General features: G+C 31.2%; 2 protein-coding genes across 3 annotated transcripts; one reads left to right on the top strand and one right to left on the bottom strand.

The window, feature by feature from the left end:
- Window positions 1-220: 220 nt before the first annotated feature.
- On the bottom strand, window positions 221-1,404 carry LOC149549619 (uncharacterized). Its single transcript, XM_089794939.1, has 3 exons — window positions 1,196-1,404; window positions 938-1,081; window positions 221-604 (listed from the first exon to the last, which is right to left on the bottom strand). The coding sequence occupies exons 1-3, from the start codon at window positions 1,283-1,285 to the stop codon at window positions 515-517; spliced, it is 324 nt and encodes a 107-aa protein (XP_089651065.1). The 5' UTR covers window positions 1,286-1,404; the 3' UTR covers window positions 221-514.
- Window positions 1,405-22,841: 21,437 nt separating this feature from the next.
- LOC149549618 (uncharacterized) lies at window positions 22,842-23,980 on the top strand. 2 transcript variants are annotated; one of them, XM_089794937.1, is made up of 3 exons: window positions 22,842-23,117; window positions 23,249-23,395; window positions 23,707-23,980. In XM_089794937.1, exons 1-3 carry the CDS (start codon window positions 23,022-23,024, stop codon window positions 23,794-23,796), a joined length of 333 nt encoding a protein of 110 aa, XP_089651063.1. In that variant the 5' UTR covers window positions 22,842-23,021; the 3' UTR covers window positions 23,797-23,980. The 2 variants fall into 2 exon arrangements, with proteins under 2 accessions (XP_089651063.1, XP_089651064.1); XM_089794938.1 differs by having other exon boundaries at window positions 22,860-23,117; window positions 23,252-23,395.
- Window positions 23,981-26,995: the final 3,015 nt, after the last annotated feature.

Here is a 26,995-nt window from a genome sequence, read left to right as displayed (position 1 = left end):
TATAGTGATGGTTAAGTCTGATGTCATGAGCATAGCGCAATATCATTCTACATTGTTGGCCGATTCATCATTGCTGTAGTGATAGTTAAGTCTGATGTCATGAACATATTGTAGTGATTATGCTGTAACGTTAATGTTTTAAATGCTTTGTAATTCTTAAATTCTTATTCCATAAAAAAACAAAAGAAGAAGATTGACAACCAACATTATACAAAATTAGTTAATGAGAATGTTTCCTTCCCACCTTCATAATTCCAGATAAAAAATCACAATAATCCGATTGAACAAGAAATCCAGGTGCGGGATCCGAGATTCGTATACTTTTGGTATACAATCTGAACATTTTGATATTATTTCCATTTCAACCTTATCAAAATTTCAGGCAAAATGTTCGTGCCCAATCGATTCGCCTGGTTACGGCGACATTCATACAATGATCTAAATGCGATCTGCGATGGCTGAGCCAAAAAACCCAATTAATTTACAAAACATCCATCAATTTACAATCCCGAGTTCATTTGTTCACTGTTGAAACTGTGGTGGTGAATTTCCCCACAGAAATTCCAGGCCTCACGCAGGCCTTTATACACGCCTCACTACAATCCTGTAATCACAGAACATTTCCCATTAATGGCGGTCATTAAAAGGGAAAAATTCATGAAAAACCCCACAATGGAGACGATTACACCCAAATTTGCAGACATTGACCATTAATGGCGGTCATCAAATGGGAAAATTCATGAATAACCTCGAAATGGAGATCGATATACCCGAATTTGAAGAACATCGACCATTAAATGCGGTCATTACAAGGGAAAAATTCATGAAAAACGTCACAATGGAGATCAATATCCCCGAATTTGCAGAACATTGACCGTTAATGGCGTCACTAAAAGGGAAAAATTCATGAATAATCTCAGAATGGAGATCAATATACCTGAATTGCAGAGGCAGAGTTAGCATTGTGACTGGCTCTCTGGCAAGCTGCAATGCATCCCGTTTCACACGCATCTTCCACGCTCACATAACAGCATCGCACATCTCCTTGACTGGCCATACTATCTCTCCCCGCACCTTGCACCTGCACAAATTACACCCACAAAACAGAGCCCATGAGATTCGATCCACCGACCTCATAAAACAGAGGATTTCAGGAATTTGAGATGACTTTTTTGGGAGGAAATCGATCTATCACCTGTGCGAAGACTCGAATTGTAAATAGGCCGTCTTGTTCTAAGGCGGTGATGCCCCTCACAACAATTTTCTTGTAATCTGGCAAATCCATTATGAAAGAACAGGGGAGAAGCCCTAATAAGAGGAGAACAAAAACCGGAGGAGTAATCTGGTTGAAATTGCATATATTTTAAATTTGGGTGTTTATCTAATAACTGGGTGGACTGTGATCTGTTGATTAATCAAAATGCCGACCACGGTGGTGGATTGTGGGCCGCCATTAGAAGAAGATATGTCAGAATTGCCACCTCATTTCTGGATGCTTTTCATGCCTGTTTTGGATTGGGTGGGAATTTGGAACTGTGCAGACCTTCCATTTTCACATGTGGATTGGAATTTTGTGGCCCAATCCGTGGCTGTTGCGTATTAGCACGGACGTCTTTTCAATCTGGGTTGGATTTCGTGGCTTATTTGATCTGTTTATTTTGGTGATTAGGTGGAATGGCTATTATAGTTTCTGATTTCATTTTCAGTCAGTTCTTAGGGTAATATTAGCTTCTGGAAAATTTCTGAAATAGGAAAAGATTGCACTTTCTAAATTGTTTTGTGGGAGGGTTTGTTTGGATGAAATATCCAAACATCGTGCCCTCCAATTGAAGACGTACAGTTGTATTATATTTTCGGTTTTAGCTTTGATTTGATTGAAAGATATTTGAGGATTGATGGATTTTAGAGATTTTATATAAGTTTGTTTCATTATTGAATACAAAAGCAAAAATCTATGCTCATATGTGAAAGATGAGGACTCACTAAAATTTAAATTTGGGGAGCATTTTTAGTTCCGAAGGCAGGAATGCTAATGCATTCATGTGAATGCAAATATGACATTAACACTAATCAATCAAATCAAAGAATTTGAAAAATTATATGAGATTTCAAATTTTTATATCTTTTTCTAATTTTTCATTATTTTATAAATCACATTTTTCATCCATTCTATTGGTCTATATTATTTTTGGTGGGGGAGAAAATTAATTTTCTTCAACAAAAAATACAAATATTTTCTAACAACTTCATCTTAGATTAATGAATGTATTAATTACAACATTATCTTTTACACATTTGTGACAAGCTGATAAGATTTTATTTTTTCAATCATTTTATCTTCCACCTCACATGACATGTCTAATCAATATTAATTATCACAATCTATTAAATATTTTTAATTTCTTACTTTAAATATATTTATTATTAGTTTTACATTGATGTTTATTTTTGACTATTTGATATAACTTGTTCCTAAAACTTCATGTAATGCATAAGTTCAAATTATACTTCTACATATATATAACTAATAAATATGTCTTTTTAATATAATTTCAATATGTTATATCTTTGTATTTGAATTTCTAATTTTTAAAAAACTTTACGTTTTTAATAAAAGTAGTTAAATTATTACTATTATTTTACTTTTATAAAAATCAATTAAACAATATTATTTTTTAATTATATTTTATAATAGTGTTTGTAATATGTATAATTGATAAGTGTTACAATTTATAAATTATATCATTTATTATTAATAATATTTTTTATTTAAAATTTTTATCATTTAGTTTAAATACATTTAAAACTTAAATATATATTTTAATATTAAATTAATAATTATATTTTATATAAAAAAAAAAATACTAAAGATGTAACCACAAATAAGAAATAATTCAATTCTAAAATATATATAAATTATTATTAAGTTTTTATAAACTATGTATTAAAATTAAATAGTTATATTTTATTTTTTATTTATTACATCATATTTATTCATCCACATCAAATTTATATGTATTAAATCTATTTATTATTTACAAATGTACATATTAAATTATATAGATATTTCATAATTAAAAATTACTAAATTTTTATGAAAAATTTGGAAATACAAAACATTAAATAGTAAACCTTCTCTAATTGTGTAAAATTAAACAATTAGTTTTATTTATAAAATATTTTTATATTTCAATACATTTCATTTTTTCTTATAGAAATGTGAGTTTTAATATAAAAATTAAATTTTTAATTTTATTAATTAAAATATAATTAATTTTAAGTTTTTATTATAACCATGATTTTATTTTGACTATTTGTTTTATTAAGAAAAATAATTATATTTAATTCTCTCTCTCTCTCACACACACAACTTATGTTGGTATCACTCTATCTTATTATTTTATCTCTCTTCCTCTTCCTCCTCTATATTATCTATCTTTTTTTTTCCCCTCTGTATATATGTTTATGTTGCTACTGTTGTATACTGTTATTTATCTCTATCTATATCTCTATCCTAGTTTTTGTCTAGTGCTAATGATTAAAAATATGAGCCATCCTATTAAATCACAAGCACATTTCTAGGACGAGAACTTAACAACAAAATATGAGCCATCCTATCAAATCACAAGCACATTTCTAGGACGAGAATTTAACAACAAAATATGAGCAATCCTATCAGATCACAAGTGCATTTCTAGGCAAAAATTAATGCATTCACTATGTTAATTTAGATTCTCACTCATCTACACCTCTACAACCATTATGCATTAGGCAGGAACTATGACGCATTGCGTCTCTTGTTTTTATTAGCCACTGTCTTATTAAATAAGATAGGGGAATGTTTTCAGTTGCCTTTCTTATATTTAATTTTCAAAATTAGATTTACTAAATTTCTAAAGTTTAAAACATATTTATTTTTAAATTATTTTTAATAATTAATTGATTTTTTTGATTGGCTTACAACATTATAAGGAATTCCTTATTTAATTAGATCGTCTAAAATAAACACTTTCGACAGTTAATGAGTATATATCTAAGATAAAAGTTTCTTTTGTTCAATTTCATGAAAAATGGAACACGTGGCCAAGTATATTAATTTGTGAAACAATTGAAACATAGAACTATTGAAATGTTTGTAGAACGTATAACCACTAGTATCTTTTCATATTTATTTTTTATTAAATTTGAAAATAAATATTAATAAAAAATTAATACATTAATACATTTCTTTATTTAATTAAAATGATTTATTAATTTAATTTTACATTTGAATGGTTTTTTAATTTTTCCTTTATGCCATCATTTTATCAATTTTCAATTATATTAGCTTTTCAAATAATTTTATTACTAATTTGATATGAGTTTAAATATCTACTCATTGTATAATATACTTTTTAAATTTTTAATTTTTTATCCTAGTGTTCACAACAATATAATATAACAATATAAGTTTCTTATGAAATTTTTGTCAAGTAAAAAAAAAAAAAGTGATTTTAAGATGAAGTATTCATTCACTTCTTGTTTTCTAAATTTGGATAGTGGAAAATCGTGTCTTTCCTCCTTATGCAACAATGATACACAATTACACTTCATACATTTACTTCTTATCCAAGAAGATTTTAATGAGATTTAACAAGACACTCCATGAAGAACATTTAACTATCACTTTTCTAAATAGTAATTAGATAATCATTAATAACAATCAACTTCTTATGATTTTTCGATGATGCTAACACACTTATAACATTATCTATTTCATTCTTCCACCTCCTAATCCTTGGACAAGGCCAGGGACTCAAGCTCTCTTAGAGCTCTTGTTTTAACTATTTAATAATTTTAATATGATTAAAACTAATGTTTTTAGTTGACCCTCACCTATTTCTTTTTTTCTAAGCAAGGATCATATTTCAATGTTTGAGAAGCTAATTTAAAAAATGTAATTATTACATGTTAAATTCAAATTTCTTATTGGCTTAAATCATTTTTCTTGGGGTTTTAAAGTTTTTCTAAAAATTAATATTAGGAAAAAAAAAGCCGTTAAAGTAGCTGGCAAAGATAAGATAAGGATAATTTATTTATAATCAAACAACATGAGTAAAGTCGATGGCAAAAAATATGCAATTAATTTCTCTGTAGGACGATTGTCCCTGAGACTTCGATAGTGATAGTCATTTCGAGGGACAAAAATCCAACCTCGAACCTCTCTTATCAAAACCAATAGCAATCAAACTCAACCCAAGCCACCATAAGTATAGTTTGCTAGAATTGTAGGGAATATTCGTGGAGGCGTTGGCCTTGGCTATGACCTATTGTGGAAGGCAATGACATTATTTATTTGACAAAAACACATGAAACCAAGGGTAGTAAGACTCCTCTGTTTGAAGGGTATTGGAAGGTGTCAGTGTGGAACGAGGCAACAAGCAATGGTAAGGGACATGGAGGCATAATGATTTTAGTTAAAAAAAGGGAAGGGCATGTTATACATATGGAAAAAGAGAACACTAATAAGCAATTCATTTGGTTTTAAAATCATGTAAAACAACAATCTTCTTAGAATCACATGTTACTTTGCTCCACAATTTTCTAACATTTATAAGAGGTGTGGTTGAGAGCCCTTTGTGGCTCTAAAGAAATATGTAGCTGTGTTCTCGTAGTAGGTGGATGTTCTCCTTGTTGGTGACTTCAATGCTAGGATAACAAACTACCAAGGTAGCATATTTAGCTACAATGCTCACACCAATGCAATTTGGCTCACTAAAGAGTGTAAACACCAGTAGGAAAGACTATTAGATGATGCTAGAGGATGTAATCATTTTGGAGAGGAATTGATTTCCTTATGTGGCATTTTTGACTTAATAATTTGCAATGGAGTGGCTAGATGGTCAAAATCGGGCATGCTCACTTGTAACACATACTACAACGCTAGCATGGTGGATTATGTTATTTGTTCTTATAATTTATATGATAGTATTGAGGAAGTGGTGATTCGGGAACATGTATGGGATCTTAATTCAGATCATAGACCATTGCACATTACTTTGAAGTGGACAAGAGCGGGGCAACCAAAGATAAAAAGTCGTTCTTTTCATCCACCTTCATAGGGCAGAATTTTGTTGACTCAAGAAAACATGGACATCTTTGGGACCGAGCTTGAGAGATTATATATGGCAGAGGGTAGACACTTGCATGATATCAATAGCGAATTTTTATCTAAGATCATTCATTTGGATCTCTCCAAGTGCAAAAGATAGAAGTAAATAAAATACGAAACTAACTCCTTCCTAGCAAATGCTTGGTTTGATTAGGAATGCAAAGTGGCTAGCAGAAAGCTAAGAGAGTCTAACAAATCTAGCCTTGACACTAGAGTTTACAAAAATATCCTAAAGTATTAAAAAAATTCATAGTCTTAAGGAGAGAAGAGTTAGTCTTTCTTAGCAAAAATAATCCCAAACTTTTTTGGAGACAACTTTAGCTAAGAATAAAACAAATTGAAAATAATATCACAACCACTCAATGGTTTGAGTATGCCAAAAAAATTTACGAGAAAGATGATGGTGTGGACTCACCACCTTTGGTCAATAACACAAAAGACCTTTTTACTATACAAGAGGTTGAGAGGGGTATTAAAAAGTTAGGTACTAGTAAGGAAAAATATGTGGAAGAGCTTCAAGAAGAGTATCTCAAGTGGGGCATGAAAACTCTTTCACCTCTCATTATGAGAATTTTCAACAATATCAACCAACATGGGTTTCCTAGTGATTGGACAATTAGCCTCACTGTACCTCTATACAAGAGCAATGAGGTTAATAACCCCTCTAATTATAGGACCATAATGATCAACCCTCTATTTGAAAAATATTTTGGTAGCATAATAGAAAATAGAATCAACAAATGGGCCAAAGAGAATCATAAACGTGCATGTGGTCAAGCGGGTTTCAGGCTAAAGTACTTGATTGTGGATCATAGCATCACCTTGAGGCACATTATCAAAAAAGCATGGGAGAGAAAAGATGAGGTTTTTTTCTACTTTGTCAACATTAAAAAGGCTTTTGACATTGTCCCTAGGGAAAAACTTTGGGCCAAGATGGAAGAATTAGGTATCCCTACAAATCTTAGAGCTATTGTTCATAGGATGTATGAAGAAGTTAGAGCTAAAATTAGAATTTCAAAAGGCATCTCAGAGTGTTTTAGGAGTGATGTTGGGGTCAATCAGGGCTGCCCACTTTCACCAACTCTGTTTTGAATATACATTGACAAACTTAAAGAATCGTTAGACATGTAAAATGTTGAAGGTATCCAATTAGGTGAGTTTATGATATGATTGCTCGTATATGTGGACAATCTCATTTTGATTGCCAAATCTACATATGGTTTGCAAGAACATTTACTATCGCTTGAGCACTTTTGCAAAATGGCTGGTATGCAAGTTAATATCAATAAAACCAAAGTTATGATCTTTTCAAAAAGAAAAGAAAAAACCATAAACATAAATTCTATTTTGAGAGCAACATTCTCAAGGAGGTAGCATAATATAAATACCTTGGGATTGACTTCAACAAAAATCTAAGTTGGGAAGGTTGTAGAAAGAAAAAGGTTTTGGGAGGTTGCAAGGAGCTTTATGCTTTGCAAGATAGGTGTTGTGATCTTGAGGTTTTGGATTGGAAATCCAATCAAACTTTATTTGGGCTTCTGGTGCTATCAGTGGTTTTTTATGGCTGTGAAATATGGGCCAACAACATTTCAAACTTACAATAGAGACAAATTAGGATGATACAAAAGTGTTGGATTAACAACAAGTTTAAAATAAAATGCACAGTCCCTTGCGATATCATGCTTTGTGAAGTGGAAGTGATATCTATTGAGGCTTATGCTATGGCCCCCTCATTAGCTATTTAATTTTTTTTTGAAAAGATGGAGGCAACTAGATGGCCTAAAATGGTCTTTGAGGATACTTTGTGTAATGTAAAAGGAGCTAGATTTAACAAAACATCAAGTGGATGAGAAAATGGGATATCCATTTCAACATGTGTCTCACCAACAATAAAGAAATAAAAGCTTTTGTTATGAAGAAATTTCATAAGAGAAACTAGGGAAAGGGGCTTGGTAGAAAAAAGGCTTACTGCATTAGTGAGTTCCATCCCACATATGATCACCACCAAAAGGAGTATATAGAGGCCATAATATTGTGGAGAGATAAGACACTCATTGCACAACTAAGAACCAAATCCCATCAACTTCAATGCAAGATCGAGTGGTGGAAGCAACCAAAGGAACTCTGGGAAGATAGAATTTGCTTGTTTTGCAATTCTGGAAAGGTAGGAACCAAACAACACTTCATTTTGGAATGTGAGGCATACGGGGACAATAGGTTCAAATTTGCAGATTTCCTATCCAACAACTCATTGTACAACCTATTCAACAAAGAGAACATTGATAAGTTTAGTGGTCTCATCATCAACCTTCACAAAAAGCAAACTGAATTAACAAAGTTAGTGTAGTGGGTATAGTGTCCCATAGGCCATTTTTCAACCTCGCAGATGTTAAAATCTCAACTATCTATCTGTCTTACTCTATCGAACATGTTGCTAGTGTAAAACCACAATTTTAATTTTTTATTTAACATTCTTTGGTAATTTGCCTGTTAAATGAATTTCGGAAGTTTCCTAGCAGTAGCTAGTGAATAATTTAAATTTTGAAATGACAACTGAATGGAATATGTAGATATGGCTAAATTCATAAAAGCATTTGGGAAAAAAACTCAAATTTTGAGTCGTATTTTAGGCTATGTTTTTTTTCTTTATTTTGGAGATTAAGAGAAATAATTCGGTTAATGTAGATCTAAGATAGATAAAATATTTGACATGCACAATAATTCTTACGATGATGTAGAGAGACTATTAATTTTGAATACTACCTAAAATGCTACATTTATTGATTGCCTTACTTTGAAAAGTCTAATTTCTTTATTTATAAGACTTTAATTTATTAGATATTATTCTATTAAATTAAATTATTTAACTTTTTTTTTTCCAATTTTTTTGAAATTTTAAGTCTTTATTATTTAGTATATCACAATTAAAAAACATAATACAATAAATATAAATTTTTATTTCTCTGAAATTTAGAGTCTAGATATATAACTTAACATGAAAATGCAATAATATTATTTTTCTTTTCATCATTTTTTCCCAAAATTAGTTCATGTAAAAATCTAAATTTTATTGTCTTACAAAAACCAGGTAGCCAAGCCCTAATTCCCCAGGTTAAAAAATACATAAACAAAAAATAAAATAAAAATAAAGAAATGTCACTACCAGATATATCATAAAGAAATAAGTGTTGATCAACATATTATTTAAAACTATGCAATATGTGCAATATTTTTGACAACTTTCTCACACTAAATATAGAAGATTCAAATTTCTTTTGCTTACTCTAAATTAGTCCCACAAAAGGCAGTGACTCCAGCTCGCCAAGAGCTCTTGTTATAAATGCGAGATATTTTTTAAAGTCTAATTGTAATATTGTTATCAAGATTTAATTCTTTGAGTGTTTTCGGATTTCAATTGTGTAGCTTTTTTTCATCAAAGTCTTCACCACATTCTGTGATCTATCACCTAGATGAATGATAGAGAACAAAAGATTTAAATATGTAGTTTTTGAGTTGAATTCATTGACCCATGTTCCATAAGCCTTCATTCATGATCATCTCGCTCTTATGAAAATAAAAGGAATACTTAACACTTATTGCATCTAGGTGAGGCTAGAAGAGGTGAAGCATTGGAGTAGTTTCAAGATGGATGACCTCTAGGGAAGATCAAATGTGTGAGTGTCATCATGCAATGAGTGTCAAGTGTTCCATTCATTCCCACAAGAGATGAGTTTTGTATATTTTTTTGTCTTCTCTAGTTTTACATTATGGTAATGTCATTTGTTGCTCAAATTTGCCTAAACTGTGACAATTACATCCACATAGAAATATCACAATGATTATTATAAGCTAAATTAAAATCTAGGAGGTTTTTAAAAATTTTTAAGATAATTTTTAGTCATGGTAACATGTTAAGTTATAGTTGATAGTAAATATATACACTAAAAAAATGGTGAATACCTATGCTCCCTTTTTTTATAACATGGCTTCTAAATTTCCTAGTTGATTGTAATTAATAGATTATAATAGTTATCATTTATTTATGGGCTTTATAACTTAATCGTAATCAAAATGCAAGATCAAAAATCAAGTGGGAGAGGCTTGATAGAGGGTGAATCTAAATAAATTTTTAGGATGCTTTGGAGAGGAACATTGGAGAGTAATATTTTCCCAATGGTGAATATTAGGCTTAGAGATGTGGCAAATAGTGATGCAAAGGGGTAGATGGTTCTATTGGCAATTGAACAGGTAGAGAAAATTGAGGTTGAGAAGCTACATTTAGAAGACAATTCTCATATCACCATCAATGAAGCAAAATGCATGCATATGAGATTGAAAAAATAGTGAAATCATTTGGAAAAAAGTCAGGTCAATTAAAAAATTCAAGATCACACATATACTCTAGAAAGCTAATCACATTGTTTTTTATTAAGTAAAACAAGTTTTTAAAAAATGTTTAAGATAATTTTTAGTCACGATAACATGTTAAGTTATAGTTGATAGTAAATATATACAATAAAAAAATGGTCAATGCCTATGCTCCCTTTTTTATAACATGGCTTCTAAATTTCCTAGTTGATTATAATTAATAGATTATACTAGTTATCATTTATTTATGGGCTTTATAAATTAATCATAATCAAAATGCAAGATCAAAAATCAAGTAGGAGAGGCTAGATAGAGGGTGAATCTAAATAAATTTTGAGGGTGCTTTGGAGAGGAACATTGGTGAGTAATATTTTCCCAATGGTGAATATTAGGCTTAAAGATGTGGCAAACAATGATGCAAAGGGGTAGATGGTTCTATTGGCAATTGAACTAGTAGAGAAAATTGAGGTTGAGAAGCTACATTTAGAAGATAATTCTCATATCACCATTAGTGAATCAAAATGCATGCATATGAGATTGAAAAAATAGTGAAATCATTTGGAAAAAAATCAGATCAATTAAAAAATTCAAGATCACACATGTACTCTAGAAAGCTAATCGTAGTGTTTTGTATTAAGTAAAACAAGTTTTTTACAGGGGTTCTTGAAACCCTCCAGTTAACAACAAAATACTACTAAAAGTTCAGGTCTAGCAAACAACAGGCCAAACCTGACCATCAGACGTAAACAAAAAATAAAAGGTCAAAAGCCAGGGAACAAACAATAAACCAGGACAAATGATTAGGGCACTAATTCTTTAGCTAGCTCTACTTTCTTGAGCTCTAGCTCTTACATGGCCTCAACCATGTCGATCTTTGATAGGCTATCATCTGGGGAGACCTCCTCTTCCCTCTTCCTCTTTTTCGCTCTCCTTCTTTTGCTCGGGCTCTCACCTTGCAAAGAAACATCTTCATCAACTGCCCTAGTTTCCTCTTTGTCCTTTTCCTCCTTCCCCTTTTTTCTTTCCTCTATCATTGCGTGTAGGTGAATGATGTCATCATTAAGGCCTTTTATTATGTTAAGGATCTAGTTAGCCGAGCTATGGAGAGAGGTCTCCATCCTTTCCACTCTTTTTTCAATCTTAGAAACCCTTGCATCTAGCATGTTAATTTTGAAATTGTCATGCCCCCCCTTCTGGCCTTTCCTACCCTTGTCTCTTTAACTTAATCTATTTGATTTTAGGGAAGATCCATTTAATGGATTGGAAATTTTCCACCAATATATTGTAGGCATTATTTAGGAGGTTCGTCCCCATTTCCTGCACATTGTTGCTAAGAATCACCAAAGTCGGGTCAGTGAGCTCTTCCAACTAAATTTTACCATCCCTTCCCTCTAGAACCTCTGGGTGGATATGTTCTCTAACTAGACCCATTTTTGCAGTGTTTGCATGAAAGTTCCTTAATGAAAATTTCCTTCCCTTTGCATCAAGAGTTACAATGGTATTAGCTAAGCCCTCTTCCTCTTTTCTCTCTTCTAGAGCTTCAGTAGTGCTCTCCTTAACCTTAGGAAGAGCCTTCTCAACATCCTTCTCCCCTCCTCTTTTCCTTTTGACTGAGCTATCCACCTTCCTGCTTACTCGAGCCTTATTGGTGGCCCCCTCTCTCACATGTCCCTCCTTATCCATGTCCATCCCCTCTTCCTCATCATTGAAATCCTCCTCTGAGTTTTCCTCCTACTTTATCCTTCTCTCCATTCCTTTCCATGGCTTCTTTTTCTTCTTCCTACCCATATCCTTCATGATTTTAGCCACCTCCTCTTCATCTTTCAAGTGCATACCAACACTATCCTCCATATCCGACGAGAGGTATGAGTTCTCTATCTCCTTTGAATTATCTGCCTTCTAGGAAACAACCCTTCCATGAGTTTGAGCTTTAAAATGATTATATATGAGTAATAACAAACCTTCATGGAAAGATGGAATAATGTACACTTTCTTCTTATAATCCATAACACTCTTATTTGTAGACGAAAATAGGTAGAAGGGGATGAAATTTTTATTTCCATACCTGAAATGGTTTAGGATAATGAAATGGTGGGTTTTTATCCTATCAAACCTTGTGTCGAGAGTAATGTAGGAAATAATTGCCCTTAGAACAAACCTCCATAGTTTCTTAATAGATGTAGGCTCATAGTAGGCACCAGTCTTCACAAGATCACATTGTTGAAAACCTTTTCAAATGGGTTTATCCTTTCAAAAGATGGGTGAGATGATCAAAGATTTAAGAGGGCTCAATTTTTTGGAATAGTTGCTTGCTTTGTCGTGTTTACATTTAAATTTGAAACTCAAATTAAATCACCATCATAAATGCAACTTTGGTGGTTCATGGGGAGTATAATTATTTGATGGAATTTTGTTTCATCACTTGTCATGTGTCATTATGCTGGAGTTGAGGTCAATGGGGTAAAAGCACAAACCTATGTCACCCTTTTGTAAAGGAAAAGGCTAACAAAAGTATAACAGTTCACCTTAAATGACATAAAATTGGTATTATTATTTTGAATTAGAAAATGAAGTAAACTAATGAAATGTTTAGAAATGGATGAAGTTTAGGATTATAATTTTTAATAATTATTCGGAATAAGAATTGATATATTTTCCTAATTTTTATAGACAATTTTTTAGTTGCTGAAGAATGTTGAAAATTAGGGGTCTAGTTCCCACCACAAAACTAGATGGAAATAAAGTTATTTCCCCTTGATCGCAGACTATGTTATAGATAACATACATAGCTAGAACAATCAAATATAAAAATCAGCTTTAGACCTATATTTTCTCTTTTATAATGATTCAAATTTCAACTCACCTGAAATCGATAGTTTTCATCTCCCACCACATTTTTCAAGACAAATCTATTCTAATTAGGAGAAAAATTATACATTCTAAAAGAGGACACCCTCCTCTAGAACGCCATATAATTCTTAAATTTCTTTGATATGGTTTAGTATTTTTTTTCTCAAAATTGACATCTTTTCAAGTGTAAAATACGTACTTGTAGAAATTTTTTAATTACATATACTATATTTAATTATAACACTATAAACTCTATATGAGAATATTCTTGACTCCGAGCTCTATAAAATGGTGTTTATATGTTATTAAAACAATATCATAAAAAATAGTAAGAGTTATTGAAATGCCACTTTTCTAAAATAATTATAAATTTCTTTAGTAATTAGAGACAAACTAGTATAAAACATGCATTTAATAGACATTTCCAATTGGAAAAGTGTGAGACCATATAAAACTTAGCTAGAATGAATTTATATAGATCATATGTTTGGTCAAAATTTATTTTTAGATAGAAATAATCAAATTCAGTCGTTCTAATAAGTCAACTTGAAAGGTGACATAGCTTTGTACTTTTAACCAATGATGCCAACCATTTTCTAGGGTAGATGTTGGATAGAGGTGGTGGCTATTCATATGATAGTATTTTATAGACTTCTACTTGACAAGATGGAGTAGACACATGGAGGACACACAAGGTGGATTACAATCATCACTAGAATTGCTTTTATATCCTCATTTTTATTCCATAGTTGGCATGTATAGTTGTTGGCATGATAATATAAGTGGTTAAAGGTTTTTCTTTTTTTGCCTTTTGTGAGCTAATTTTGTGGCAATTAGTTTTTCTAATACTCTAGGAGGAGTTCATGAAATTGAAACATTATTATAGAGCTAATATAGACATTGCATCTGCATTTGTAGATTAGGCACTTGAGGTTGACACCAAGGGGGAGTTGTATGTTATGAAAACTTGTGTGTGCTTGGAGTGGTTTTGCATATTAGTTCCAATGCTAGCTTCAGTGGAACTTGACATGGGACTTAGAGCCCATCAAGGTGACTATAGAAAGATTTGTGACTAGCACCCCCAATTCAACCTTTCCTAATGTGGAGCATTATAACTAATAGGGAGGAGAGACAAGTAGAGGCCATTGTTTGTTGGGGGTCTTTGAAAGACTACTTATGTTTGTAGGAAATGGAGCAAAACCAATTGAAGACAAAATCCAAGAACACATCTATTTGCTGAAGAGTCAACCAAACAAACACCGATAGGTTAAAGTGGCACACCAAAACTAGTATTGGTAAACAGTGGTTAGGCGGTTGATGGATAACGACTTAGACTGATCATTAATGGTTAGATAACTAGTGATTATCCTAATCGCTACTAGTTAGAGGTTTGCAGTTAAACTACCAACTATCTAAATTAGAGAAAAATTACTAACGATTTTGATAACTGCCTCACAAAATATGGTTTTTTTTTTGCAATTTGTTTTTTGAAAATTGCACCTTTGTACCTATATGACCATATGGCTTGATTTGGTGAGCGAAATAAGTTAAATTGTATATCAAAATTTGTCAAATCATCATTCTGAAGCTAATTTTGAGGTCTATTTGGGCCCAAAGCACTCTGAATTTTTAGCTACCCTCAAGAACATTAAAAACCTTATAACTTCAAACACTTGTAAAATTGACCTCATATGTCTGATTACAACGAAACAAAAGGAAATATTGAATATCCCGAACCATCTAGATATGATAGTGAGATCCAAAATGCTCCAAGATGCACAAAGCACTCCATTGTAAGAAAAATATCACAATTAACAAACAAGAAGCATCAGGTTTGGGGCTTTGAAACCATGTTAGAAATTATACTTGGTGACTTCCCACAAGCCCAATAATCAGTTGCATACAAATAACTTTCATTGTACAAGATAAAATCATTAAAAAAGAAAGTGCATGAACAATTGGAATTGAAGGACTACATTTAAATTGAATTATTCAGAATGAATTACTAAAATGACACCGATCCTCAATAGAGGAGATCAAAACCCAAATCCAGGCCCTAAACAATGCACGTATAAAATTAAAGAGTTATTAAATTCCTAATGGAAGTTTCCTAATTTTAGCTTAAATAAAAATAGATTAAGGTGACTTAATTAATTAACCAGTATGATTAAATTATGAAGTTAAGTAACCTTTTTACTCTAATATTAGAATCACCTGTCCAAGTGTGCTTAGGTGAAAGGATGGCATAATCTGGGCATTAGAGAAAGATATGTTATGTGATATATCAATATTAAGGTATTTTTTGAATAAATACATAGAAAGTTCCATGCACGTACTTAAATTATCATGGTTGATGGAAATCATTTGGTGATGAAGATAGAGAGAAAGTTGCGATTAGATGGTTGGCGAGACATATGACTTGATATTTGTAGAGCTTTAGTAATAAATGTGATAATAAATAATTTTTTTCATTGTTCAAAGTTTTTGAGTATCTTGATGGAGTTGTTTAAGAAGAAAACTAATGGTGGAGATCTCAATGTTGCCTGATTAAGTACTTGACATCAAAATATTGAGATATTTCCTAGCCTATTTTATGTACACTATCTTGCCAACACAAGTATATGGGGAAAATTTTGCAAGTTCATTTAATGACTACATCCATTCATCATTTTAAGGAATGCAAATTGCATTTTCAAGGTGGTCAAGCTATAAATGATGCTTCCTAGTTCAAATATTTTCATTGAGGTTGGTTTTCGTTTAATTAAGGAGCTTAATGATCGAGTTAATAGAGAAGATAAGTGTTTTTTGGTATATGATAGAATGGTTTAAATGAGTTCAATCATAGGAAATATAAAATGATCGAAAAATGAAGCAACATGATGTTAATATTGCAGTTACAAGGATATTGGAAGACTTGTTGATAGTTACAAGAATATTATAAGACTTGTTGATAGTTACAAGGATATTGGAATTCTTGAGTGTAGATGTGCACTTTTTTTTTGAAGTTTGTGAATCATTCCAACCACTAAGGCTACTTCTTTGATTCTCTTGAATCAAGGGGGTACAAATTGGGGGTAAGGATGTAGGTATTGAATCCGAGGTGATGGAATCACTTGTATCTCCATGGGAAGAAGTCTAAAAAGTAAGAAAAAAAACTTTCTTGTAGAATGAATGAAACATCAGAGATACACAATTGTGTTGCTAGTTACCTATATTACACCATTAAAAAAAAGTGTGAAAAATATTGAGTTATACCTATATATATATATATGACTAATCCAAGATAAATATATTAAAGATCCTCACTTCACTCATCATGCAACCAAAAACTAGAGCTTTTAAAGCAAGATCCTACTAGTGAATGTTGAAATCTTATTGATTGCAATCACTATATATAAGATTGAATTCTCTACAATAATAGTTGATCATTCCCACATCTAGAAGACTAAGAAGATGATGAAATAGTGATGAGGTACTATTTTTGCATTTATGGAAATGGAAAGATAGACCAAAAGGGAAAGAGAAAACAATGTCATTTGATGACAATATTCACATGTTAGGATTGAAATCCTCCATACATTGAGAAAACATTCTTTGCAAAACTATAAGCCTTCCTTTTGGTTTGTTTTCAAGTTTCGTTTGGAAAATTTGTGCTCTATTCCCTCCATTATCCAATATGCACTTTTTGAGTAGACATTATCATGTTAGGTGCTTACACACGAATGGACAAGCATTGCCACTAGTATTGATAAAGTGCAATGTGACTATAGATGACATTGCTTGCAGTCAAATTTGATAAAGGTTGGAGAAGCTTCAACATCATCCTATTCCTAGTAGGGTCTTACAAAGTCTATATTCAATAACTTGTTTCTCTTTGTGTATTATTAGCTCTTTTCACTTTTTCCTCATACCACAACCTTGGTACATATGTATGCAAAAAATGTGGTAACATAGACAAATCACACAAAGTGCTCACAAAATGTCAATTGTGAAGACTTAAAGATGAATGCCACATTTCTAGAATCCAACCTATTTTTGTGCTAATTTTTCAAGGGGAAAAAAATAAAATACTACCAAGAAAAAAAGCACAACAAAAGAAAGATATATTTTTTAGTTTAATAGGAAACAATACCCACACTATAAGATAAATGGAATTGTTTGAGGAAAAAATAAAAGACTACGAGGAAAAAAGACCACAACAAAAAGAAAGATTTTTTTTAGTTTAATAGGAAACAATACCTAGACTATAAGATAAATGGAATTGTTTCGAGTTTTCCCATTTTTGTAAAATAGATTAATACTAGAATGAAACTTGAAAACACTAGTCTCCACCATTAAAAGGAAAAGACTAAGTTTAAATGATTCTAAATTCATCCTAAATTTATATTATACAACATATTAGATAGATATTTCCTATAGAAATACAAAATATTTGAAGATAAGATAGGGTATAAATTCTAAATCAATGATTAAAGAAAAATCTTATATAAGGCACAAGAAATTTCTAAAGTTCTTTAGACTTTTCCACATCTCCATTTTGCCATGCAAAAGTAGTATAATATTACTAAAATGTGATTGAAAAGAATAGAATAATTTAAAAAATCTTTTAGACAACAAAGTCACCATTGTTTATTGAGATATTTCTTCAAATATTATTTTGATAAATTAAAAAAAATTATATTTGTTCAATCTAACAAAATCATTTACTTTTGAGTAGGATGCAGAGTGGAGGCCATTCAAGTCCATCTTAGTATAGAATTTTACAATGCAACATATGCCCTATATTCCAATTCTCACCGATCAATGATGTGGAGTTTACACCCTTACCCCTTCTATATCTATATAATATTAATAATTGGGAGATATATTTAGATTATTAATCTCTATTTAAATCTTATATTTAGAGTATATACTTGAAATTTTTGTAATAAATGATAATAAAATATTTATATGTAATTTTTTTTAATGTTAATTATAGTTATGAGTCTTGTCTTTTTATCACATAATAATATAAAACCTTTATCTTATATTTAATCTTTTGAATTAAGTAAAAGTTCGATTTATAACTTATAAACTAAATGTTTTAATTTTATAGAAGTCTTACATTTTTCCCATCCATAAACATATTAAATAGGTATTGCCTATAGAAATACAAAATATTGGAAGATAAGATAAGGATTTAAATTCCAAATTGGCTATTAAAGAGAAATATAATATAAGGCATATGTGGCAAATTTTTTTTCTAAAGTTCTTTGAACTTTACAAGTTCTCCATTTGCCATGTAAAAGTACTAGAATATTACTAAAATGTGTTTGAAAAGAATATAATCATTTAAAAAGATCTTTTAGATAAAAGTGTCACCATCATTTATTGAAATATTTCTTCTAATATTATTTTGATAAATTAAAAAACTATATTTGTTCATTCTAACACATCATCATTTGCTTTTGAGAAGGATGCAAAGTAGGGGTCATGCAAGTCCAACTTAGTATATAATTTTACAATGCAACATATGTCCTATATTCCAATTCTCATTGATAAATGATTTGGAATTTATATCATTACCCACTCTATATCTATATGATATTAAGAATTGGGAGATAGATTTATATATTTAATCTCTATTTCAATCTTATATTTAGAGTAAATACTTGAAAGTTTTCTAATAAATGATAATAAAATATTTAAAGGTGATTCTTTATATGTTAATTATAGTTACATGAGTTTTGTCTTTTTATCACATCATAATATGAAAAGTTTATATTTCAATCTTTTGAATTAAATAAAAGTTAGATTTATAATTATGAACAAAGTGTTTTAATTTACAGAGGTCTTACATTGTTCCTATCCATAATAGCATAATACTTATATATTTCCTTACATTCTTCAACCCTTCTCCTCCAAGTTATTACTAAAATGAAATATCATCCATTCTATACTAATCTCGTCACTTAACCTCACATCATGCTTTTAGGAATCTTTCCAATTTTTTATTTAGTCTTCTAGATTGTTTCCACTAGTGAATTCTTGGTGGTGATAAAATGTTTCCATTGGATAGTTGCATTCGATGTTGGATCTCAATTTCCCATTAACAGTCTTAGGATAGGAATAATAATTTGTAATATTTTATTTAGACCACTAACCACATGTTTCTTCACCATCATGTTGGCCATTAATCTCAATATGTCATTTTCTTCTTTCGAATCCTGCAAAACTCCAATAAACATGAAAGGTGTGTATTAAAATTCATGTATTATTTGTCATCTTGGACTAAGAACTTATCTCCAAACAACCATTGAATTGCACATTATACTATCTTGACCAAGTCTTAAATGCCTTCTAGTATGAATTCCAAAATAGTCCTAATTTTCTTTTATATCCTTGTTTAAAGAGGCACTGCCTATGGTGTTCTTGCATCCAATACTAGGTGGAGATGAGTTTAATATTGAATTGATTTGATATTCTTCCAATCCTCCCACACCATCTCATAATGGTGAGAGAAGCTTTATTATGGACTTTCCTCCATCTTGTTTGTAAGATGTAGCTCCACTACATTTAGGTCACAAATAAACTTGCCCAAAAATCACAAATTTGTACTCCTTATATGTCTTTGATTGTTCCTCATGAATATTGGAGTTGATGCCATGTCTGATAGTAACATGATTGTGTATATTCTTAATCTTTCACAAGAACACAAAATTTATTTTCCTTTATCATATATATGACCTACTTTTCAAAGTATTATATTGTCACATTAGCTTCTATATGTGTGATGATTACTGATGGAATTGATATTTGTCCAAGACTGAAATTGAATATTATTAATTTTTCAAATTGATTATTATTTTTAAAAAAAAAATTGAGTTGGTCATAATTGTTGAATCATCCTTAATTTAAATATTCTTTAATACGGATTGGAAGAATGTTTGAAGATTTGACACCAATGCCTATGTCTCTTCATTGTTTGCCCCTTGTCTAATTTTATTTTATATAATAATGATTCATTTTAATTTTAATTTTCTAATTATGGTTCCAAGTCTAAGGAGATCTAAGTTTCCTCTAGATGTCTTGTTGAAGAAACCTAAAGTCTAAAAGAGTATGGGACAAAAGAAATGACACATGTTATTCAAGTGTAATATCAATATCTAATCTATTTGTTTAACAATCCTATGTATCACACTATATCAAAATATATTCTCTCAACAATATGGATGGTGTATTTACTAAGCCTCTAAGAAAGATAAACTTGTACAATGTAGGAATATGTAAAGAGGATCAAGAACATTCAATTATGCATTACATGGGTGTTAGAATTAACTGATTATTATCAACATGTTATATATATGCCAATCAAATGTTGTAGAGGTATGATCATTAATGAATTTTTGTTAAAATAATTCTAATTATCTTTTGATTTAGTAGGTTCATAGGAAGTTGGTGAGATTTAACCATGAATTACAAGTAAGTCTGATCTTTGATGTCTTCTTGACACATGAGTCAATCAATAGTCCCAACCTTTGATCTTCAATGTCGCCTTAAGAAAGAAATATTTCCTTTTTTTTGAAAGGGGACATAACACAAAATCCTGCCTGACAATTTCATATAGCTCCCAGTCCTACTTGACAATTTCAAATAGCTCCCACCTTTAATAGAAACTTTTTTGGCAAGTCTCCTACTTATAGCTAAAGTCTCACTTCAACATCATCAAATACGATGCCACAATAGTATGCTTTTTACATTCCATAAAATGTTATGCTAAGAAGTGTGCATTTACTCATGTTTCATGAGTGAGCTAATATAACCCACTACATTATTTGTTTGCTTCCAAGATTTAAGAAATGCATTTTATTGAATCATGCTACTCATGATCAACACTAACAACTTAGAAGTCACATCTAGAAGTTCTATATTATTAAACATGTTAAATTTTAAATCAAGAAATGCTATAACAACTACTATAGCATACTTAATGGATAAACTAATTATATTTGTATTGTTTGTGTATTGTATTCTTTGTGTAGTTCTTGTAACCAATTGATTGATCTATTAGATTTTGTATGTTCTACTCTAATAAATTTTGTACACTCTTGTGTTATTATAATATAATGTTTCTATTTTAGTCTTCAATAAGAAACAACCTAAGTTGGCCTAGTGGTGGAGAACTCAAGTACTCTTGAAAGAGAAGTCACAAGTTTGAATTCCACAAGAGGGTAGGGTATCTACACCTTGTGTGTAGCACAATCACGTGCCCCTTGCAAGGAGTACACGGTAGTCCCATGTCACTATCACCATCTGTAGACCCATAAATAAATGACTAATATTGTGGACTATAAAACAACCTTTCCTAACAACACCTTTTCAAATTCAGTTCTTTGTGATCTTTGAGGCTATCTTCTTTCTTCTTTGTTGTTGTAGGGTTTTATGTATCAAATCTACACAATCATAAATAACTATTTGGTAAGGAGCCCAAGCCTCAAGCTGAAATTTATATCCATTTTACTAAATTTGACCAAGACACAATCTTTCATAATCTTTGATATTGTCTTCTTTCTCATTTGTTGTAGTAGGGTTCTGTTGAAGTTAATGAAAGATCAACCCCACAGCTCCCAAGAATCTCCTGCATGCAAACACTTGACATAGAAAGAGAGAAGCAAAAGCTATGGAAGTTAGAATTCCTAGATCCGTAGATGAGACATTCTTGATGAGCAAAAATAGAGATTGTTATTATCAAAAGTGAATGAATAAATTGCAAAGAGATCAATTCTTATAAAAGGAGATCAAAACCCTAACAGGTAACCAACTTAGATTGCACAATAATAATTAATTATTATATGCCCAAAGTTTATTAAAATAAGAAAATACTTTATTACTCTAACATGTTCTAGATCAAATCTGCATACTCATTTAGTCGTCTAATAGGGGATGTAAGCATTAAGCTGAAATCCATATCCATTTTGCCAAAGTCACTCAAGACATAATATTTCACAATCTTTGAGATTGCCTTGTAAGTTGTCGTAGGGTTTTATATCAAATTTATACAATTATTTAGCCATTTGATAGGGAGTACAAGCCTTCAGATAAATCTATACCCATTGTACTAAAGCCACCCAAGACATATCTCTTTGTCCCTACATTGTTTGTTTGTACATCGGTTTTCCAATCTTTTCCCTTCGTGATGTAAGATCCTTCCACTTAACAAAAATTGCCCATCCAAGAACTTCATATAGAACCATTCAACTTTACCATAGACCAACCATTGACATCACTTACATTTTTACAAATAATCTTCTCATTCCTGAAAACAACAACAATAATAATAATCTTCTTATTCCTGAAAACAACAACAATAATAATAATAAGAAGAAGACAGACAAACATTTGAAGAATAATCACCGCCTTACAAGCCGGCATGATTCCCAATCCACTTTATTATGAGGCAATCATCAACCGTGTGGGGGGCCGTCCTTCCACTCCTCTCGCCATTATTGCAAGAGTCGGCGTGTCCGTTTGAACACCACGTCACCCAGTAACCCCATTTGCGTCGTTTGTCCGCACGAGTTTTCCATTATACAAAACAATATAAAACAGTTCATCAGGTCATTGTTTTTTCTCCCATCCTCCTCTCTGCAAAGTCCTCATATAATATTTTTGTATGGAGGCAAATCTGGCAGACTACAGGAAAATCGTGGTGACAGGAAGGACTGCATTGGAACAAGCCGGTCACTTCACAATCCGTGTCTTTGCTCAGGTAAGTGTTATCACCTTTCTCAGCTTATATATAACCTTGGAATGTCAAGGGTTGCTATGAAGGGTAGTGGCTATTCAGTCACAAAAACCATTTTGTTCATATAATATTTTGTAAATTTGTGTTTGTTTTAGCAGATTCAGGGTGTGGGTGGGGATAGCATGGCAAGCCAAGGAGATGCGGGCTGCTGTTATGTTAATGTGGAGGATGCCTGTGAAACAGGGTGTGTTGCAGCTTGTGAAAGAGCTAGTTTCAATGCTTACTCTGCCTCTGCCAAACAGGTATTGGGTGTCTCAAATTCTCATGTTTTATGATTCATTTCAATCTTATTGAATCAATGTATTATATATATTGTATTGTGGAAAATTCAAACTTAATGCTATTGTAGAAGAATTCCATTCAATGTACTTTGCCATTAAACAATTGATCTTTACTATGTCTGGTATATTTTTCAATGGCAATTGAAGATCAGTTTCAGTCAACAAAACACATGATATAATTTGATGAGATACCAGATTACTATTGAACATTTATGGGTTTAAAAAGTGATGGAAAGGCTTCTTTAGTAAGAGAAAATTTATGGGTTTTGCAGGATTGCACCAACGCATGCATCCGGGCCTGTGTGAGACCAGATATTCCTCCGGGCAGGTTCACCACAACTGTTCCAACTGTTAAAAAATAGATGTGCATATCCTCCTTGGCCTTGTAAATTGGTGTATTATTTCCAAACTTTGGTTGGTTTTTTTCACCTTAGCCAACACACATCATCATTTACTTAGGATTGGAGGCTTACAAATGAAGAAGAGATGGAAATATTCAGCTGAAAATATTTAGTAACATTAGTAAAGAAAATTGTCCATTTCAAAGTGGTTCTTTCTTATGCAACTCCATGGATGTAGATAAGAAATGCATCCTTAAAGAACATTTTTTTAAAAGCATTCATATGGGAAGGTTCCTTTTTAAAATTAAAAGAAAAAAAAGGAATTCCAAAAAGTTAAGAGATTATTTATTAGGTTTATAGTTTGTGAGATTCCAAATTGGGAGTGCTAAGTGATACACCATTGCACTTGTTTTTATGCCAAGAGGTCCCCACTAGGGGATGCTATAATATTGAATGAATTATAGTTGTATGAAGTTTATTAAGGCATCTCTTAATCCACTTTTGATTGATTGGGAAAATAAAATCTCTTTAATATTCAAGATAAATCAATCAAATAATTATTTAAAAACTAATTAGTTTATTTAAAATATATTATTAAAATAAATGTAGTTATTAAACAAAGTAAACAATAGTATTTATTAAATGTTTGGTGTAGATATATTATTATAGATGGTTAGAATTAATTTGTCAATGTGTGAATTTTAGTGATATTTGGATATCAAGCCTTTGTACAAGACATTTATTTTCAGACTTTAGAGACCCTTCTCACTAATATAATTGATCTTGGTGCCATAATATTGTCTTCTTCATAAGATGTTTCATCTTCAAAGCATTGACACCTTTCAATGCTAAGAAAAACCCATTGCATGTGGAAGAAACAAACCTCTTCATAGCTCAATCTAATGGCGAGGATGATGAATGTGGACCCCTCTTCCTCAACTCCAAAAAAGTACTATTGTATTGTATAATGTGCACATTTAGCTCATACAAGGTGTCAATTTGAACACATTAAGAAAGAACCATAGCCCCTTTGTTCTTCTTGCATCCACCTTGCCCACATCATTTCATTTCCTTATAGTTGTTAGGTTTCACACCAAATCTAGGACATGCAAGAGACCATGAATCCCCTTCACTTTTCCATCATGGAATCTAACCTTAATTCTTCCATGACGAATAATATTTAGATGAGTCATTAATGAGATGCACCTAGGACCACCATCATATTCTTCATATATTATAAATCAATATCAATTCGAGTCTGTATAGAAAGATGCATATGAATATGTCATCCATGCATCTTTTGATACATGCATTGTCAAGGCCATAATAAAGGCTTTACCATCATGATTACAAGAGGATTTGTTTAAATATAAAGTAGAGGGGTTTCTTTCTTCATTTATCCTTTCTACAATTCCAACACATTGTCCTCTTCAATGAGCCTTAGATCTCCCACAAGATTTGGACTTACCTCTTTCATATTTCTTGTCCTTCTTTTTGGCTCTATCTTTTGATCTTTGATGAGCTACAAGAGACTCCTTACACAAAATTGAAGTCTTTCTCCATATTTCTTCAAAAATGATTGATGCTACCAACTCATCCATTTTGAAATTGGTGGTTTTACTTCGAATAGGCATAACAAGATGGTCCCATGATTCCACTAAAGAGAAAAATCATACATTTATCCTCCTCAATCTTGTCACTATTAGAAACTAATTAAGAGATTTCCACATATTGAATCCTCTAAGATGATTGACAACCGATGCTTGTCTTTAGAGAATAATTTTTCTTTCCCAAGGAACTCTTGCTTACTAGGGGACTTAGCCTTATAAACATCCTCAAGATTCTTCCAAATCTCTTTTTCACCCTTCTCTTCATGGATATTTAATAGGTTAAGAGTCTTCCAAAAAAAATCCTCAAGATGCCCATAACTTTTTGATTAACTACACCCAAAACATCTTGGGCCATGGTGAAGTTTTCTTTTAGATACAATGAACCCTAGATCAATATCTATAAGAATATCATCCATTTTAAACTTTCACCATTATAATTTAGTATCATTAAAATTTTAAATATGGACTTTTCAGATGTTCTAATCACATTCTTTGCACAATAAGATTTTTCAAAATACTCTACAAAATTTCTTGCTCAAACTAAGATTAGTATATAAAATTTGCTACCCAACAACGAAACCAAAACTAGCTAGCCTCTATATCAAACTAAAAGAAGAGAAGGCATAAAAAATCTTCCTAAAGCTAATCTAGTGGACGAGGTAACACAAATTTTATTTATGAATCTTAACTAATAAATAGTAAGAAACACATTCAAATGAAGATGATAAAAAATGCAAATGGCATACCGCAATAAACACATGATATATGTGGGGGAACTCTTTCAAGAAAAAATCTTACCCTAAAAGCATTGTACTTCGTGTTTCTAGTGAATTTATCAATTACAATTCAACATCAACGTTTAGCTTCCTCAACATAAGTATTCAATCAAAAACCTACAATATGAATTAACTCTAGCAATTCATGTAATAAAATAACATACATAATGCTTTGAAAAATAATCTTATATAGATAAATATAACAAGAGAGGAAGGTTCTAGACCAAGCTAAAAGGGACGAGCATCCAAAGCCATTCATATTTTTTAACCATCTATAAGCATGCAAATGAAACATGTACATCATTACTTGACTACTAATTTAAACATCCAAATTTGGATATTCAAAATTTCTATATTTAAGTATGAAAATTTCACTTCCACATCTCAAAGTTGTCATAAAAAGAGTATTGACATGTATATTACTAGTCATAGCACCTCACTAGTGAAAAGAAGGCAAGTGTAGAGTAAACACATATAAATGCTAAATATAACATAAGAGATGATTTGTAGAATATTCTTAGAAAGAATCAACTACTAAAAATTAGATAAAGATGTATAATATAAAATTTAAGCAAATAAAATAACAACACTAGATATACATGGGAAAACCCTTTTGAGAGAAAATCCAAATCTATGAAGTCTAGACTCAGTTTTATTATAAAAAAAAATTAAAAGTTAAAATACAATGACTAGAACCAATGCTCTCCATGATTAAATAAAATATTAAAGAATTCTCAAAAAAATCTAGCGCATAAAATATTTTTAGAAGATATCTAACTTATCATCATTCAAATTACAACAAGAAGCCACATATTTAAAGAGTTCAACACAAGT

The sequence above is a fragment of the Cupressus sempervirens genome, chromosome 7 (assembly GCF_028749045.1).
Source record: "Cupressus sempervirens isolate cs-2001-9-10 chromosome 7, ASM2874904v1, whole genome shotgun sequence".
In the NCBI taxonomy this organism is placed as follows: domain Eukaryota; kingdom Viridiplantae; phylum Streptophyta; class Pinopsida; order Cupressales; family Cupressaceae; genus Cupressus; species Cupressus sempervirens.
The sequence above is the reverse complement of the archived record's forward strand: the minus strand, read 5'-3'. Positions and strand labels throughout refer to the sequence as shown.

Bases quoted from the DNA above. Each gene is read 5' to 3' on its own strand.
- LOC149549619 (XM_089794939.1), bottom strand. From the start codon at position 1,285: ATGGATTTGCCAGATTACAAGAAAATTGTTGTGAGGGGCATCACCGCC. The intron at 1,082-1,195 runs GTGATAGATCGA...TAATTTGTGCAG, and splicing joins CAATTCGAGTCTTCGCACAG to GTGCAAGGTGCGGGGAGAGA. The intron at 605-937 runs GTATATTGATCT...CTGTGATTACAG, and splicing joins ACTCTGCCTCTGCAATTCAG to GATTGTAGTGAGGCGTGTAT.
- LOC149549618 (XM_089794937.1), top strand. From the start codon at position 23,022: ATGGAGGCAAATCTGGCAGACTACAGGAAAATCGTGGTGACAGGAAGG. The intron at 23,118-23,248 runs GTAAGTGTTATC...TGTTTGTTTTAG, and splicing joins CAATCCGTGTCTTTGCTCAG to CAGATTCAGGGTGTGGGTGG. The intron at 23,396-23,706 runs GTATTGGGTGTC...TGGGTTTTGCAG, and splicing joins ACTCTGCCTCTGCCAAACAG to GATTGCACCAACGCATGCAT.